The sequence below is a fragment of the Tachypleus tridentatus genome, chromosome 12 (assembly GCF_004210375.1).
Source record: "Tachypleus tridentatus isolate NWPU-2018 chromosome 12, ASM421037v1, whole genome shotgun sequence".
Taxonomy (NCBI): domain Eukaryota; kingdom Metazoa; phylum Arthropoda; class Merostomata; order Xiphosura; family Limulidae; genus Tachypleus; species Tachypleus tridentatus.
The window spans coordinates 21,386,185-21,404,745 of NC_134836.1; the positions used below are offsets into that span (position 1 = coordinate 21,386,185).

Below are 18,561 nucleotides of genomic sequence, written 5' to 3' on the forward strand. Positions count from 1 at the left end.
ACGACAATCTTATTTATGTTCTATGTTGTTGTAACCTCAGGATAAGACTTGCACTTTATAGTTTATTTTATGTTCTATGTTGTTGTGACCTCAGGATAAGACTTGCACTTTATAGTTTATTTTATGTTCTATGTTGTTGTGACCTCACCAGACTTGCACTTTAAAGTTTATTTTATGTTCTATGCTGTTGTGACCTCAGCATAAGACTTGCACTTTAAAGTTTATTTTATGTTCTGTGTTGTTGTAACTTCAGCATAAGACTTGCACTTTAAAGTTTATTTTATGTTCTGTGTTGTTGTGCCCTCAGCATAAGACTTGCACTTTAAAGTTTATTTTATGTTCTATGTTGTTGTGACCTCAGCATAATACTTGTATTTTAAAGCTTATTTTATGTTCTATGTTGTTGTAAACTCAACGTAAAACTTTTATTTTATTACTGGCTTGTCAGACAAACAGAAAGGGTTCAAATATTTGTTTTAGCCAAGTGATTTTTTTGCAATTTTCTTTCAACCTTTTGAGCTGAGCGTGGTCTAGTAGTAACATTCCCGGCTGCGTAAGGGAAGGTCCAGTGTTAGAGATACGATTGACAACAGCACATTTTCACCTATGGGGAAGGCAGAGTTATACCCGTGACATTAATTGATGAAAATTAGCTGTATAGGCAATGAAGGCTGCTGACGAAATGTTTGCCTATCTGTGATTAGCAGTTCAAATTAAGGATTAGTAATGTTCGAACCCCGAGTTAACTAACCTTGACGTTCATAGGCTTTAGATCATGTTCAGAATGAAAAGACAAATACTTATTTAGGTTTAAGGTTACTTAAATTCAAAAATGATTCCCCGTTTTGTATATGTAATCTACTAGTTGTATCAAGTTTAGAACTCTGTATTGTACTTTGGTGTTATTTAATAAGTATGCTTTCGATATATTTTAATATCATCTGATTTAATTGATATTAAAAATTTCAAATGCCCTTACCTGATATCCAGGTGCCGTTAAACCTCCTGGGTATCAAACTGCCATCTAAAACCTCCATCAGGTTTAGTCTTGGATTTCTAACCTTGGGCCCTTCATTATCTGCTCCAGAAAAGCAGCAGATAAAAACGATAAAAAGTTTCAACATACCTATATACATAAAGTAGCTAATAATTCTAAGAACTTATGAGTGAAAGAATATGTGAACCCCACTACATCTGCTATATTGAGTGCCGACAAAGCCTTTCGCTCAATACCAGGGCTCTTCAAGTTGTCTGAGATACAACAAACACAGTAGTGGTCCAAGTGCTATTTACAGAACCAACTTTCATGAACAACAACTGTTATGGTGTGATCTAAATTAAATTCGTGAATTTTAATTATTATCAATTTTATCTAAGGTACTTTTTATGTAGACAGCAAGTTTAAGGACAATCTTTCATTACATCGTATCCAAGTTTTCTTTCTCCCAGTATTGAAATTGGATGATAACATCTTCGTGGTACATTGGGATCAATCCAGTTTATGAAGCCAAACTCTCTAATAAACTGTAGTGATTTATTAAGAATCGAACTAAAATGTTAATCATTAAGCACCGTTTCTCATGGAGAAATTACCTCCAGAAACACTACACTCAAACTCAAGTGTTATTTTTTTTCAATCGAAGGACAAATGTATTGATAATGCATTTTACTTCTACTACTTTATACAAACAAACACACACACATATACACATTTGTTTATATAACACTAAACAGAATCACGTGGTCTATAGTTTACTCCGCCATATTGAACGCCAAATGCATACATTCGCCTTAGCTGTGCTGTAAATCTCTTTGGTAATGTGCATAGAAAAAGATTTATCGAGATATTGAGAGTAACATCAAGCCGTATATTTTGCCAAACTCAATGTTTGTTTTTGGTTTAATTTTGCGCAAAGCTACACGAGGGTTATCTGCACTAGTTGTCCTTAATTTAGCAGTGTAAGGCAGCTAGTCATCACTACACACCGCCAACTCTTGGGCTACTCTTATATCAACGAATATTGAGATTGACCGTCACATTATATATAACACGCTGAAAGGGCGAGCGTGTTTGGTGTGACGGAAATTCGAACCCGTGACCCTCGGATTACGAGTCGATAACCTTAACCACTTGGCCACGCTGGGCCCAAACTCAGTGTTTAGACCATTGGTAGCGCATTAAGCTTTACTAAGCCTCTTGTATTGATATGGATTACTAGAAGGAAATGTTCGACGCCCAATATGGAGGTGCTAAATTAAACAGGTTGTATATGTAAAGTCAAGCTTGAAACCTCAGATTTTTACCTTGAAGGTAAACTGCACAGATTGGTGCTGAAAAAATAGGATAATGATTATATTAATGCCAAAGATTAACTGGAATAGACACAATGGCAAAGTTGAGCGACAATATTTGTTATATTTTCAACCTAAGATTCTAAGACGTGTACAATATAATAAATTATAATAGTACTCAAAATATCAGATATTATTTTAGAACATAGAGGAGCATAAAAGATTAGTCAGACCACCATAACAACGTCGGAAAACTGTTTATGTCGAACATGTTATGCATGTCACTACGCGTATATAAATAGTTTAGTAAATGTCTTTTAATTTCGAAACCGTTTGTTCACTGTTAAGCACAAGGTTACACAGGAGACTATATGTTCTCTTCCAATCGTTGGAATCGAACTCTGAATTTTAATGTAAGAAGCCTTCAGGCTTATCGCAGAGCCACCAGTGGCGGAGATTAGAAAGATCAAAACGCTAGGACAATTTTTATTCTCTACTCTGTTTCTTTTCTTCTTGTATCTAAACCGATTGTTCAGAAATTGGATGAAAAAGTTGTTTAATTTTACTTATTAACCGAAACAGTGCTTACTGAATTTCACTAAAGGTATTTGTCGTCGTCTATACAAGTTATTTTAAAAATCTAAAAATTACAAACACTAAAACATTTCTTGTCTGTAGAATTATAAATGTTTCGGTCCCCTCGTGTGATAAAGGTAAGTTTACGGACTTACAGAAGAAAAATAGAGGGTTCGATTCCTTCACAATGGACACAACAGAGAGCCCATTGTGGCTGGGACAGAGGTATGTTTACAGACTTACAACTCTAAAAATCCATGGCTCTATTTCCCTGCGATGGATACAGCAAATAATCCAACGCGGCTTCGTTTTAAAACAAAAAAACACATATTGTTTTGTCATAAAAATAAATGTTTTAACAAATTTTCTTTATGGTTTTGAGCTTCTAGTTTTACAGTTGAATAATCTGAATTAATAAAACGAAGGTTAAAGTGAAAATCTAATGTTGTTGTTGTATATACGACACATTCTGGTCAAGCATGTGCTGTGTAATGAGTTATGAAATGGTGCAGTGATAAACAAAAAGACAATGCAGCTATTAAAATGATCAATGAGATTTTTCACAACTCATAATTTTACTTGCGAAAACTCTATTTAACAGTTACCATCTCTTATCATTTAACTAAAATACTATACTAAATTAGTTATTTTAAAATAATTAGTATATGACTTAAAATCTTAATTTACTACAAAATTAATTCAGATTTTTTAAATGCACGATTTTATTTGTACGTCATAATACTGGTAATACTGCTTGTAACAGCTGACAACTATTTTAACAGATCATGGACCGATGTGATATGTTTATGTTCACATTCTATAGCAATGTACAAATTGCACTATGTAACACAAATTTTGTTCTTGGGTAGTATGTGTTAGTTCTTAACTGCTTATATTGTAAAAATACAGACAAATGGCCATTATTCCCTTCAAACTTTGCTTTTATGACCTGGATAATGAAACTTAGAAATTAACCTATTTTCTATGTGTGTGTGTGTTTCCTTATAGCAAAGCCACATCGGGCTATCTGCTCAGCCCACCGAAGGGAATCAAACCCCTGCTTTTAGCATTGTAAATCTATAGATATACCGCTGTACCAGTGAAGAATTTGGTTTGTTTTGAATTTCGTACAAAGTTACAGGAGGGCTATCTGCGTTAGCCGTCTCTAATTTAGTAGTGTAAGACTAGAGGAAAGGCAGCTAGTTTTCACCACCCATCGCTAACTCTTGGGGTACTATTTTACCAACCAGTAGTGGGAATGACCGTCACTTTATAACGCCCTTTCGACTGAAAGGGCGATCATGTTTGATTTGACAGGGATTCGAACCCGAGACCCTCAGATTATGAGTCGAGTTTATGAAGAACACATTGAAGTTAACTTACTGATTAGAATATTATACTTATGTTCGCACGAATCTGATTTAGTAAATATCGTTATCAGTTTTTGCCCGTTATTTAAGTTTGTTGTTAAGAACAAAACCACACAATGGGATATCTATAATCTGCCCACCTTGGGTATCGAAACCCGATTTTTGCGCTTTAAGCTCTCAAACGTACCTCTCAACCACCGAGTTCCATTGCACCATGTAACAAAAATTTTGTTCCTCGATAGTATGTGCTATTTCTTAATTGCTTATGTTGTAAAAGTACAGAAAATGGCCATTATTCCCTTCAAACTTTGCTTTTGTGACCTGGATAATGAAATTTAGAAATTAACCTATTTTCTATGTAAAAACAGGCAAATTTGCACATTTTCATTCACATAAGGTCTGAATAAAATAACACATGAATCAAGATTTACATGTGTTTATACTAAAGTTATACAAAAATGTTTAGAAGTGAGTAGTTTTTCGAGATTTGCGACAGTAATGTAAATCACTTTCACGTATCAGCCCTCAAATATAGTCTCCTATCATGTTTTCGTTATAAGCTCCTAGGTCACAAAAGCAAAGTGTGAAGAGAAAAATAGGTCTTTTCCAGTTACTTTAGGCATAAGCAATTGGGAAATAACACTTTCTGCCCAGGAACAAGAAAAAGTAAAAATTTTTTTACATAGTGTTATTCCTCTTACCTTGACTTAATACACAAACACACAATTCGGGCAGTTGTTTTGAAATAAGTTTAATATTTCCTGAGAAATATTAACCCCCGAGAGCGTTCGAAGACTGAACAGTTCTCCTTCACCCTGCTCGTGATGACGAGAAAACCCACATGTGGAGAAAAATATATATGTAAAAACAGTTGGTATGGGTTGAGAAAATTTTTTATGTGGAGGAGCGAACAACGTTTCGACCTCCTTTTTCAACCCATACCAGCCGTTTTTACGTATATATTTTTCTCCACATGTGGGTTTTCTCGTCATCACGGATTATTTTAAATATCAGTTAAATAACTATCGTTTGTTTTGGGCCAATATGGGCTGATAAATTTAACAAAAATCTAGTGGGCGCGGGTCCGGTAGACTTGTGCAGGTGACAAAGCGGAGACGAAGTCGGTAAAAGAAGCAAGTTGACGGCAGAAAAGGCGAACCATTAACCCAAACGGGGCCGGCAAGGATCGATGGATCACGTTTAGAGATCCAATACTTCGGATTTAGGTGTGGTGGGAAACGGGAGTACCCCGAGAAAACCTACTTTTACTGCCAGGGCGCCGAATAATCTACCCAAACCGTGCTCGGAAGTTGCTGAAAAGAAAATCAAGGTTAATAATACATGCAGGAATAAAACACATGATTTAAGGTGGAAATGTAGATGTAGCTAGTTGTTTGGGAAACGACTTGTTCCATTCTAGCAAAGCAACGAGGAAATTCGGGTTGAATGGGAGTTAGGACGACCGTAAGGGTGGAGGTAAGCTCCCTGGTTGTTCTTCTTTGGTGTGTTGTTCTTCAGCGGTCTGGGACAATTTGTCTTCTTGCAATTTTAGTTTGTGTATTCTGAGTGTTTGTGATCTGTTTGTGGTTGTCTGTTTCAACTTTTCTTCTTCTGGTTGGGTCGCTGTTGAAGGTTAATGTCATCATAACATTGAGTGTTAATGTCTTTCGTTCCGGCGGTGAGTATTGAGATGACCATGACTTAATATCGAATTATCATTATTTTCAAGGAATATAGACTTGTAGGCCCTGCATCTTGTTAGACGTAACAGTGATAAAAGCGGTACTGAATTATGATTTTAATTGGCTGAATGTCGTGTCATTCATTTCATCTTATATATACTGCTGGCCAAAATCTTAAGGCCAATGAACATAAAGAAAAAAATATGCATTTTGCGTTGTTAGACTGAACCACTTATTTGAGTAGAGCTTCGAAAAATGAAAGTAAGAAAATGGAAAAATAAAAAATAAAAAACTTTTTCAGCATTTAATAGGGAAAATGTGAACGCAATGAAATTAGCCTAAATACTAGCTGGTCAAAAGATTAATACCATACCAAAAAGAAGTCCTAAACAGGGTATGAAATGCCCAACAAGAGGTTTCAATAGTGAGTTGCACGGCTGTCATTGCGAATAACTGCAAACATTTCATGGTCGATATAAGCTTTTGTAGAAGGATGGCTGGAATGTTATTCGAAGTGGTGAAAATGGCTTCACGAAGATCATGCACTCTTTGGAATTGGCGTTTATTTCTATAGACTTCCCTTGCCATCCACCCCCAAACATTTTCAACGGGGTTCAGTTCGGGTGAACACGCTGGATGGTCCAAAAGAATCCCGTTATTCGCCATGGAAAAGTCCTTTGTCTTGCGAGTATTGTGGATTGCACCGTTGTTCTGCTGAAAGATCCAGTCAATTCCACACAAGCGAGGGCCTTCAGTAAATAAGGATGCTCTCTTCAACATGCCAATGTAGCCAGCTGCTGTTTGACGCCCCTGTATAACCTGAAGTTCCATTGTTCCATGGAAGGAGAAAGCACTCCAGATCATGATGGAATCTCTTCCACTGTGTCGTGTAGAAAATGTCTCCGGTGGGATATCCTTATCGTGCCAATAACGTTGGAAGCCATCTGGACCATCCAGGTTAAATTTTTTTCTCATCAGAAAACAAAACCTTAGTCCACTTTTCTATGTCCTATGTTTGGTGCTTCTCAGCAAAGTTTAACCGAGCTGTTTCGTTGTGTGGAAAGAGGCGTGGCCTTTGAAGACGTTTACAGTTTTTAAAGCCTTTTTCTCGTAGATGCCGTCTTATTGCTCTTGAGCTGCATTCTGCGTCCATAAGGGGCTAAGGGCTTTAATCTGGTTCGAAGATCGGCTGATGTCTTGCTGGACAACCCGTCGAATCCTCCTGCTCAATGCTGACGAAATTTTGTTGGGCCGACCACTTAAAATTCTCTTTCCGTATCCCTCAGAGTCTTTTAAGAAATTTGCAACAGCAGTTTTACTACGCCCAGTCTCACCAGCGATGATACATTGAGAGAGACCTTGCTTTTCCAGCTCGGCAATTCTGCCACGTTTAAACTCTGTCAACTTTTTAGCCTTTGCCATGTTTTTATTCAATGTAACACAGGAGATGTTGACAACGCAAATGCTTGAACACAAATGACTAAATTTCGTTACGTGTTTACTGATTAACGCTTCATTTCAGTATGGTCTTAAACTTTTGAATAGCTAGTATTTAGGCTAATTTCATAGTGTTCACATTTTCCCTGTTAATTGCTACTAAAGTTTTTTTATTTTTATTTTTCCTTTTCATATTTTCATTTTTCGAAGCTCTACTGAAATAAGTGATTGAGTCTAACATTGTAAAATGCATATTTTTTCTTTATGTTCATTGGCCTTAAGATTTTGGCCAGCAGTGTATATATGTATATTGCGAACCCTGGTGTCTGTCCAAGCATATAATGGTCTTCCATTTGAAAAGCTGTGCTCGCAGGTTTTTTGTTTGTTTGTTTGGAAATTTTGCACAAAGCTACTCGAGGGCTATCTGTGCTAGCCGTCCCTAATTTAGCAGTGTAAGACTAGAGGGAAGGCAGCTAGTCATCACCACCCACCGCCAACTCTTGGGCTACTCTTTTACCAACGAATAGTGGGATTGACCGTCACATTATACACCCCCACGGCTGGGAGGGCGAGCATGTTTAGCGCGACGCGGGCGCGAACCCGCGACCCTCGGATTACGAGTCGCACGCCTTACGCGCTAGGCCATGCCGGGCCATTGTGCTCCCAGGTAAAGCTCAACATTTACATTTGAAAGGACGGGAGAACAGGCACAAATAACTTTATTACAAAATGTTATTTCGTAATCAGGATATTTTACATGAATTATTAGGAATTAAACAAACTATCAGTCACATTTCAAAACGTGACATGACCTAATGAATAAAAACGTAGATTTACTGTTGCTATAGTTGAGCGAATGTTAGCAAGACTGAAATGCTCAACAATTAATTTTCGCTGTGGGTGGTACAAGTAAACTCAGCTTTGGTTTTGAGTGAATCCAAGAGTACAATACAATTAACCTTTTTAAAGTCCATGAAATAATCTATGTTAATAAATTAATTTTTTTCTGTCACTGGGTTTGGTTTGAATTTGGAGGATTATCTGTAATAGTTGTCCATAATTTAGCAGTGTAAGACTAGAGATAAGGCAACTAGTCGTCACCACCCATCGCCAACTCATGGACTACTTTTTCGCCAACGAATAGTGAAATTGACAATCACATTATAACACTCCCAGGGCTGAAAGGGCGAGCATGTTTGGTGTGATGAGGATTCGAATGCGCGACCCTCAGATTATAAGTCGAGTGCCTTAACCACTTGACTATGCCGAGTTCTATCACTGGGAAAAGGTACATTTGCTCGTACAAGATGTGAAATAAAAGCAAGCGTTCAAGGAGAAATGATGTACGTTGTATGAGCCCTAAGGAAGAAATATCCACTAAAATACGCGCAGATGTTGTTGAACACAAATATGTTTTTAAATATTTGCAATTAAAATTATACACTAATCAGTACTGATATATGATATGTTGAGTATTAATTTTGTTACTGCTATAGTTTTTATCACAAGGAAATATTTAAAATATATTTTTTGTTTTTGAATTTCGCGCAAAGCTACACAAGGGCTATCTGCGCATGCCGTCCCTAATTTAGCAGTGTAAGACTAGAGGAAAGGCAGCTAGTCATTACCACTCATCGCCAACTCTTGGGCTACTCTTTTACCAACGAACAGTGAAATGGAATGTTGCATTACAACGTCCCCACAGCTGAAAGGGCGAACATGTTTGGCGCGACCGGGATTCAAACTGGTAATCCTCATAGTAGGAGTCGAATGCCTTAACCCACCTGTCCATGCCGGGCCCTTCAAATATATATAATAATGATTTAATTATTAATAGTTGAGCACAAAAGGGCTGAAAAAATGCTACAGTGCTATTCTGCCCTTAGTGTCAACCCTCTTTGTCTCTATAAAAATGAATTATGAAGTAGAGTTAACGTAAATGAATAAACTACTATTGTGAAACAAAATATTAGCAAAAAAATAGGAAACTAATTTTCACATGTTTGTTTATCTTTTTCAGTCTTATCTTATAGAGAAAATCATAAAATAATATGATTTTTTTATAATTTATAAAGATTCTAATGCTATCAAAAACTTCCCAGTGACTCAACGGCAGGTTTGATATCTTACAATCCCAAAAATAAGGTTTCCTATATCTATGGTTGACAAAGCACAGGCAATCGTTTGTGTAGCTCTGTGCTAAATAATATAAACAGACAAACAAACAATACTGTTAAAAAAACCTGACTTCAAACAAAACTATCCAAAAAGATAAAATACAGAGCGTCTGTGTTGTTCCATGCCCATCATAATAAAATACAGGGCGTCTGTGTTGTTCCATGCCCATCATATAAAAATATAGGATGTCTGAATTGTGACCCTAATATGAAAACGTTTACGTCACTGTGTGTGTCCTTTCTTACAGCAAAGCCACATCGGGCTATATGCTGAGCCCACCAAGGGGAATCGATCCCTGATTTTAGCATTTTAAATCCGTAGATTTGCTGCTGTACTAACGGAGGGCTTACGTTAGTGAAAAGGAAGAAATGTAAACACAAAAATAACGCAACACGAAACGAATATTAAAAATGAAAACATAAACATCACAACTGTTCTCAATACAAGATATTTTGACCACAAATGAACTGGAGATCCATCAAAATGATATATGAAACAGAAAATTATATAACAGGAATAACTGATAAAATCTGTATTTATTAAAAGTGTACTGGATTTTAACACCCTTCAAACGTTGTTATTTTTTTCAGCGCAAAGCTATACAATGGGTTATTTGCACTTTATTCATTGCGCCGAACTAGATATCTGGTTTTAGCGTTGTAAGTTCGTAATCTTACCGTTAGATGTAGTTGCAGTTCGTCTCCCTTGTAAAGGAAAAGGAAGAGAGGAACTTTGGTTGACCTTTTTAGCAATTTAAAAAATCACACGGTTTTTAAAACCTGATAATGTGATTTTTACATTACTAGAAAGAATGAAATTGGGTGAGCAAGAATGAAAGTTGTTAGTTCTGGCCCATTCCAACTCAGCCCTACTCACCACTCTAACCCCTGTGAGGCAACACACCTTTAAAGGTCACTTTTCTAACCTCATGTGCCTATAAAAGAAATTTCACAACCAGGTTTCTGCTAATCTGTGTGAACAAATTTTTACCCAGAAGTGAGAGTTTTGAAACGAGGTTCCTAGTCTTTGTATAAAGGTTTTGTTTAAAAAAAATTGTGGTTTGTTATGCAATAAATGTATATGACGTCAATGTTAATTGGCTATTGGGTAATAAATTTTTTAAAACTGCACTAACTTAGAACGTTCAGGGACTAGTATATTTTTCTTTTAGGAATATGTTTTAGTTAGCAATATATTTTGTAGTTACAGATCCAAATAATTTATCAGAGATTCCGAACTAGTGTACGCTTGGCTGAGTTATGAGAAACAACCAGATGAAATTATGTATGCGAATAATTTGTCTTCTCGCTGCCCGCAAGGTGACTCAGCGGTAGGTGTGGCGACTTATAACGCTAAAAATCAAGTTTCGATACACACATTGGACAAAGCTAAAATAACTTATTGTAAAACTTTGCGCTTATCAACAACTCTCTCTTCTAGCTTACTTCTTAGAACACAGAAATGACCTGGTACATTTTAATCAATAACTAATGGTTCGTACAATAAACCAAAGGCTTGTTTTTCGTGTTTATCTGTTTCTCGCCACGAGGTCTGTACTTAATCGATTAGAAAATAAAAAAAGCTTAATATAACGCAACAAAGACAGCACCTTCTTCGTAAAAAAACAAAAAACATCCACGTTCTGACTTAAGTTAATGTATAATGTTTGCTGCCTTAGAGAAAGCGCTTTTCTTGAATGAAATGCTGAACTTGCTTAAGTGTGCCAGTGTCAACTCATTACAATGCACATAAAATCGGTTAGTCATTCAAGAGAAATAAATACTGTTATAAGATAAAACAAATTACTACAAACATTAAAATTATTACGGTATCACATACAAACATAGCCTCTAATCTATATATACAAAAATAAAGGAAAGATTTGTTCCAAGAAGGAGGTAGCTGTAAGGATGGCTAATATCAGTTCTTCAAAAACTATGGAAACAAGATAATAGGGAGAACATACATTGCATCATTCCTACACAATAGCACGGGCAAAAATTAACATTTAGCAATATATAAAATTATTCGATCACTACTGAGTTTAATTTATCCTGTTTTATTTGTTAAAATTTCACTATACTGTATGTCTGTGATATTATGTAAGAATGATACATGTGCCATCCCCACTATCTAGTTTGTATTGGTTTAGGAGGATGTATATCAGCCATCCCTACGTTTACTTCCGTTTTTGAAAAGTTTTTGTTTTTGTTTTTTTTTAACTTATTTGCTTGTTCTTCAGAGTCCAGTGTTTCAACATATATAGTAAGGTTGTGTTTAAACCTAAGTCCTAAATACAATAAGGTTCCAATTGTAATATTTATTTATTATTGGCTGTAAATTCCTGTTTCAATTATCACACACTTTGAGGTTTGATATTAAAACCAAACGAAACAACCAATGAAACTTACGGTCTGTCAATTTTTATTACACGAGTTTTAAAGTTAGATCAACTAGACACACTTAGAGCGCAAGATTTAAAGTAGTAGATCAGCAGCACTACATGTCATAAAAAGTAGTTTTGAAACTAGTAGTTTGTTTTTCACGGAAAAGGAAAATGTGTATTTTTAAAGTAAACCCACATCGGACCTTCTGCTGTGTCCGCCGACGAGAATTGAATCCCTGATTATATCGTAGTAAATCCGTAGACTTACTGCTGTCCCAGTTGGAGACAAAAAAAGGAGAAAAATTACCACTAAAAAAATTAAGATCATATCATAGATTGGAATGTAGACTAAAGCTGTATAATTAAAAAATATTATAAAACTCATACTAAATATAAATCACTCCTAGATAATTAACCAATAAAGGTACTTTATAGTTGTAGTAAGTTAAAGTACAAACAGAGAAACAATTTAACTGTAAGACTATCTTGCCATATAAAGAAACGTATGGAACTACAAAAAGTCAAAGAAGATGTTTTAAAATATTAATGATAAAAGTGGGTTGGCATCCGATAAAGAAATATGTTTATTTCTGAAGTGACGAGCACAGAAGAGTAAAGAAATTAGAAGTGACTCTGAAATAAACAAATAAAAATAGTGTCAAAAGTCAGCGTTGATAGTAAAATACCAAGAAGTAAGAGTTTCAAGTATGAATTTGTGTCCGAAACTGGTATTGAGTAAAACACAAATAAAGACTCTCAAAATCCCACAATAAGAATTCGTAACAGTGAAAATATATGATGAATCAGTTTCAATATGGAACTGTTCTTGAGTCTTTCAGATAAAGAAGACAAGTATGACTATCTCACCTGGACTAAGCAAGAAAACGGCTGTAACAATGAGCGCACAGACAATTACGATTACAATAAGAGCAATTCCAATTCCCCGCCAGTTTCTCTCGTCCTGTCCTGAAGATACAAGTTCCTGAAATAAAAGCAAAAGTATGTATTAGAATGATAATTTTTCATCAATTTTTCTCGTCCTGTACTGAAGATGTAAATTCATAAAAAATATCCAAAATAGGTATTATGATATTATTTTCTCTCTTCCTGTCCTGAGACACAAGTTCCCAAAAAATAGCCAAAGTAGGTATTAGAATATTAATTTAATTTCCCACCAGTTTCTCTCGTCCTATCCTCAAGACACAAGTTCCTAGAACAAAAATCCAAAGGAGGTATTAGAATATTAATTTCCTATCAGTTTTTCTTATTCTGTTCTCAAGACTTGAGTTCCTTTTTTTTTTAAAGCCAGCACAAGTATTAGAATGTCGTTTCAGTTTTTCACTATTTTCCCTTGTCTTATCCTGGAGATGCAAGTTCATGAATAAAGTCTATTTTTCCTTCTTTTTATTAAGATTCTGTCCATGTTTTGAACCAGGAAGGGTCAGGTTCAGTGTGGACCTCTTCCTCCTTGTCAGAAATTATTTGTTTACACTTACTTAATCTTAGGTTCTTACATTACTTCTCACAATATGTTACATTTTGTCCATTTTCAACAGTTCTAGTTAACACACACTTTTCGTGACAAGTCCAATTCATGGGGTAATATCAACTCGTGTATTTTTAGTAGCTTTACTTATGCATGGTTACTCTACTAGTCAGTGTTCGCAACACAGTTTCGCTTAGCAGTCACACATAATCCTATTTTTAAATTAAAAAAAAACAACTTTAAAATAGAGCTACATTTGTGTTTGTATTCAGTTAATCTAGCATTGTTTGGCCTGTAACTTTCTCATTTATGATGTTTAGAATGAAGGTGTACTCAGGGCTTGGTTTATTATATAACTTTATAGTTTGATCATCAGTTCACTTTTATTAATATTTGTCTTATAGTATTGATGCGGGTTACCTAGGTGACTTCTAATAATGTTGGTAAGTTCGGATAGTTCTGTAGATCCCCCTCCAGTGGCACAGTGGTATGTCTACGGACTTATACTGTTAAAAATCGGTTTCGATACCCGTCGTGGGCTTATCACCGATAGCCCTTTGTGTAGTTTTGTGCGTAATAACAAACAAAGCTGTGTATAAGTAGAATAGCGAGTTTATTTATCGTGAGAATTTAAATACAGAAAGCCACCGCGGTTCTCGAAATCGGTTTTCGGTATCGACCTTGGTGGGTGGGGTTAAGTGTCAGTACACGTATTAGAATACTTTTTCAATTTCCTATCAGTTTCTATTCTCCTAATGTCCTGATACAAGAAAATGCAGTATTTTAATAGCAAGTTTCACATGGTTTAGATTTGTAAGAAAATATAACGAGTTAAAAATTATATGTATTACATAGTGCGATATTGTAGCCATTGAGTTATCGCAAGATATATTTAAATTAAATAATGTTGGTATGTAAAAATAGTAGTCAAAGCTTAATCATGTATCCTACGAGAAATACAATTAGCGTTTAAAATTCATATAGATTACGTACATCAATATGTAAAACATTTAAGGTCACGAGAGATCTACAAGTGTATCGGAAGAAATGGAAATTTCTCAAATGTTCCATTTTAATAACAGTCGTATGTTACTAGTTTATTTTACAAGGAAAAGTAATATATATAGTATTATGCATCCTATTTGAGTCAAATGTAATTTACATACGCAATTAATTGTTAATGTGTCTGTGTTTAGAATTACAATAATCGTGTGCGTTAATTAATCCGTTCACCACACTGACAAAATTCCCAGTTTATGATTACTATTTCTTATATTTTCACGCTATGTCTCCCACTCTTTGGTAAATATAAAGAAGGTTTAGTTCTGGATTCTTATCTTCCATACGTGACATACGTAACTTCACACGCTAGGTTTCTTTCCCGGCTTATATTGATTTGTACTGCTTCAACAGTTTATTTGGCTTCATGTCTTTTCTCTCACGTCTTACTGAAGAAGTAGAAGAAAAAGTCTAAGACGTAGCAGGAGATTCTCGTTGTTTCAACTTTATTTTAAATTAACGAATCACATTTGAATACGGAATGAAACGAGAGTCAAAATACACGATGATACTTATCAGTTAAGAATAATCCACGTCGCGAAAGCACATATTACGGGTCAGTGATGTCGAGAAACCCACTTGTTGAGAAATTTATATGCAAAAACGGCTCGTTTTGGGTTGAGAAAATATTTTACATAGAAGAGCAAACAACGTTTCGACCTTCTTCGGTCATCGTCAGGTTCACAAAGAAAGAGGTAACTGACCGGAACCAGATTGTCCATTACGACCAATAATGTCCACATATGAATCGTTTAATTACAATCTTGGTAAATACATAGCATGGGCATTCTCCAAATATGTAACATCAGCCAGCTCATTCATCAAAGACTCTTTTAATTTCAAGTCTAATCTAAATCAACTTAATCATAAAGCCTTAATGGCCAGTTTCGATGTTATATCCCTCTTTACAGAAGTTCCAACCACTGAAGCCTGCAAGATAGCCTTAGAACTTTATATCCGAGACCCTAACCCAACTATAGACATTCCCAGTAACCAGTTAGCAACCCTCATAGAATTCACCACGATAAAGACAAACTTCATGTTCAACAACCAAAACTATGTACGAACAAATGGCCTAAGCATGGGCAACCCAGTATCACCAGTTCTAGCCAATATTTTTATGACACAAGTTGAAACACAAGCAATTAACACAGCATTACATCCACCACTATACTGGTACAGATATGTAGATGACACGGTTGCGGGATTCAAATCTACAGAACACATACTTAATTTTTTCAATCACATTAACTCTATACATCCCAACATTAACTTCACATGTGAACAGGAAGAAAGCAATCAAATATCATTTCTTAACCTCAAAATTACAAGAACCGACACACAATTCAAAACAGAAATCCACCAAAAATCACCCATACTGGACTATACATTCCTTGGGACTCAGCACATGAAACAAAACAAAAACTCAACATACTAAGAAACCAAATAAACACAGCCATAATACTATGCTCACCAGATAAAATTAACGATGAATTAGACAAAATAAAACAATACTTCATCAACATCAATAAGTTTCCTCCACAAACCGTAGAAAACATTATACGCACACACCTAGACAGAAAGCAAAATCAACCAACAAATGTAAATATATTTCACGAATCAAAAAATCACGAAACCATATACTGCTGTATACCATATATTCCTGACATCAGCAAACAAATAACAAACATTTGGCAAAACCTAGTAACAAAATATGACATTCCAGTTAATACCAAATTTATTCAAAAACCAGGCACAGTGTAAAAACTACACTGACAAACACCACACCAACATTATGTACAAAATACAATGTGATAACTGCCACGACTTCTATATTGGAGAAACAAGTAGAAAAATGAAAACCAAATTCAAAGAACATAAAAAGTCACCTTCACACGTTTTCGAACACTGCAAGTCAAATAAACACAAGATAACCACAGAAAACACTCAAATACTAAATAAAGAAACAAACATAAACAAACGCAAAATTAAAGAAGCCTTACTTATACAACAACTTAAACCCAAAATAAACCAATATAAAGGAACGCCTTTATACCTATATTAATATAATAAAATAAATAAAATTATATATTCAAACATCTAATACGCCCTCTACATTCCGACACTCAGTTACACAACCCCTTTCAAACATGTGGTCAGCTTCCGGTCAGTTACCTCTTTCTTTGTGAACCTGACGATGACCGAAGAAGGTCGAAACGTTGTTCGCTCTTCTATGTAAAATATTTTCTCAATCCAAAACGAGCCGTTTTTGCATATAAACATATTACGGGTCATTTAAAGTGAAAACACGTTCACTTTCACTACACGTTCTTTCTCCACCAATAGTCAGCCTCAAGACGAAAACCTTCAACTCATTGCACAAGATTCTTGGTTGGTTGATTATACGGAAAAAAACGATACACGTGGATAATCTCACTCCCAATTCACGAAGGAAAACTATAAAACAATTAAAGTTCTGGAAAAACCACGGTTTATAACGAGAAGCATGATGGTAAAACAACGGTGAGAGATAGCGCAATATTTCGTAGAATTAAAACACATCTATGCTAGAACAAATCAAACAAAAACTGATGCTGATTTTTAGATGAACGTTCACACGCCAGAGGGAGCTATTCAAATCATTACAATAAACGTTTTCTTTTTATTCCACTGAATAAACTGAATAAGCTGAAAAAAGATCCACCAAAACTCTATATGAATGGATCACTTTTACTGACTGCTACTTCTGCTAAATTTCTAGGTCTAACCTATGACTCAAAATTAACGTGGCTACCACATATTAAAAATGTACTGATACGAATCTGGAAAAGAGCAAACTATGCAAGAAGTCTTTCAGGTAAAATCCAAGGAACATCACCAGACAACATACTTAAAATCTACAAAACGTACATTAGACCAACAATAGAATATGCATCACCTGCCTGGATTAACATAGCACCCACACATGTACAGAAACTTCAACGTATACAAAATTCTGTACTAACTTCAGCATACAAAGTACCACGTAGCACCTCAACCACATTCATGCACAAGTATGCAAACATAGATACAATAGCTGAAAGACTCTTGCATAATTCTCTAAAATATTTCAATAAGAATTGGCACAAAAATGACTTAATGTGTGATCTCGACAGATATCACGTACATGATGTAAATGGTCCTAAATACCTCTCCCCTTTTAACATATATTTAAGAAATGTAACACAAGCTGGCCACTATGCACTAGACACTTAGTCCTTGTTTCTTTTATTTTATAATTATTATTTTCTTTTTTTAATCATTATTATTATTATTTTTTTTCTCTTCTCTTTTTGAATTATTATTCAAGTATTGAATAATAATAATTATTATTACTTTCTTTTCTGTGTGAGTGTTTGTGTTACTACAAGTAGTAGTAGCATTCTCTCAATCGAGACAAAGGAGAAAAAATACAAAAAAAAATATATATATGAAAATACAAAAAAAAAAAATTAAATGGAAAAAAAAAACACTTCTTGTTCGTCCATGCATGGACTGAGCCCTGAAATGGACCTGAGTATGATGTTATACTTTTACTCTGGCCCAAAGCTTTAAAAAAAAAACAAAAAAAAACTCTAAAGACAGACGCTATAATCGTTCGGGAGGGAGGAAGAGGTCAAATGTACCTGACCCTCCTGGGTATTTAACAACATCAATACCCAAATACCCACACAGTCAAACTTGGAACTTTTTCCACGTAATAGTTTTTGAATATTGCAATAATGTTAAATTGTGATAAATAGAATTGGATTTGCTTTTGTCATAAGTGCAAAGCTACACAAAGGGCTATCTATCTATACTGTGTCCACCGCAGGTACCGATACCAGGTTTTTGTGTCACAAGCCATCTGAATTACCGTGGAGCCATTGATAGGCAGTAGTTCCCTGATGATCTTAAAACTTCGCATGAAGCAAGTTGATAAAAACACAGTACAAGTAAATGTTTAAATATTTCTTCATCCTAGCCTCTTCAATAAATCTGTCACGAACAATAAGTAATGCAGAACATAAAACTGTTTTTAGTTATTTGTAACCTTCTTCATTTCATCTTCATGCT

The 18,561-nt window shown here is 35.2% G+C and overlaps 1 protein-coding gene across 5 annotated transcripts in view; it reads right to left on the reverse strand.

The window, feature by feature from the left end:
* LOC143235133 (dipeptidyl peptidase 4-like) overlaps positions 1-18,561 on the reverse strand; it is a 128,023-nt gene that overhangs the window by 46,390 nt on the left and 63,072 nt on the right. For all 5 annotated transcript variants that reach the window (XR_013018936.1, XM_076472980.1, XM_076472981.1 and 2 more), the window contains exons 2-3: positions 12,789-12,903; positions 980-1,078 (exon numbers count right to left, since the gene is read on the reverse strand). Coding sequence is in view for 3 of the 5 variants with exons in the window: in XM_076472980.1 (XP_076329095.1) it covers positions 980-1,078; positions 12,789-12,903 (214 nt within the window). In the remaining 2 variants the exon portion in view is untranslated. The remainder of the gene's footprint in view (positions 1-979; positions 1,079-12,788; positions 12,904-18,561) is intronic.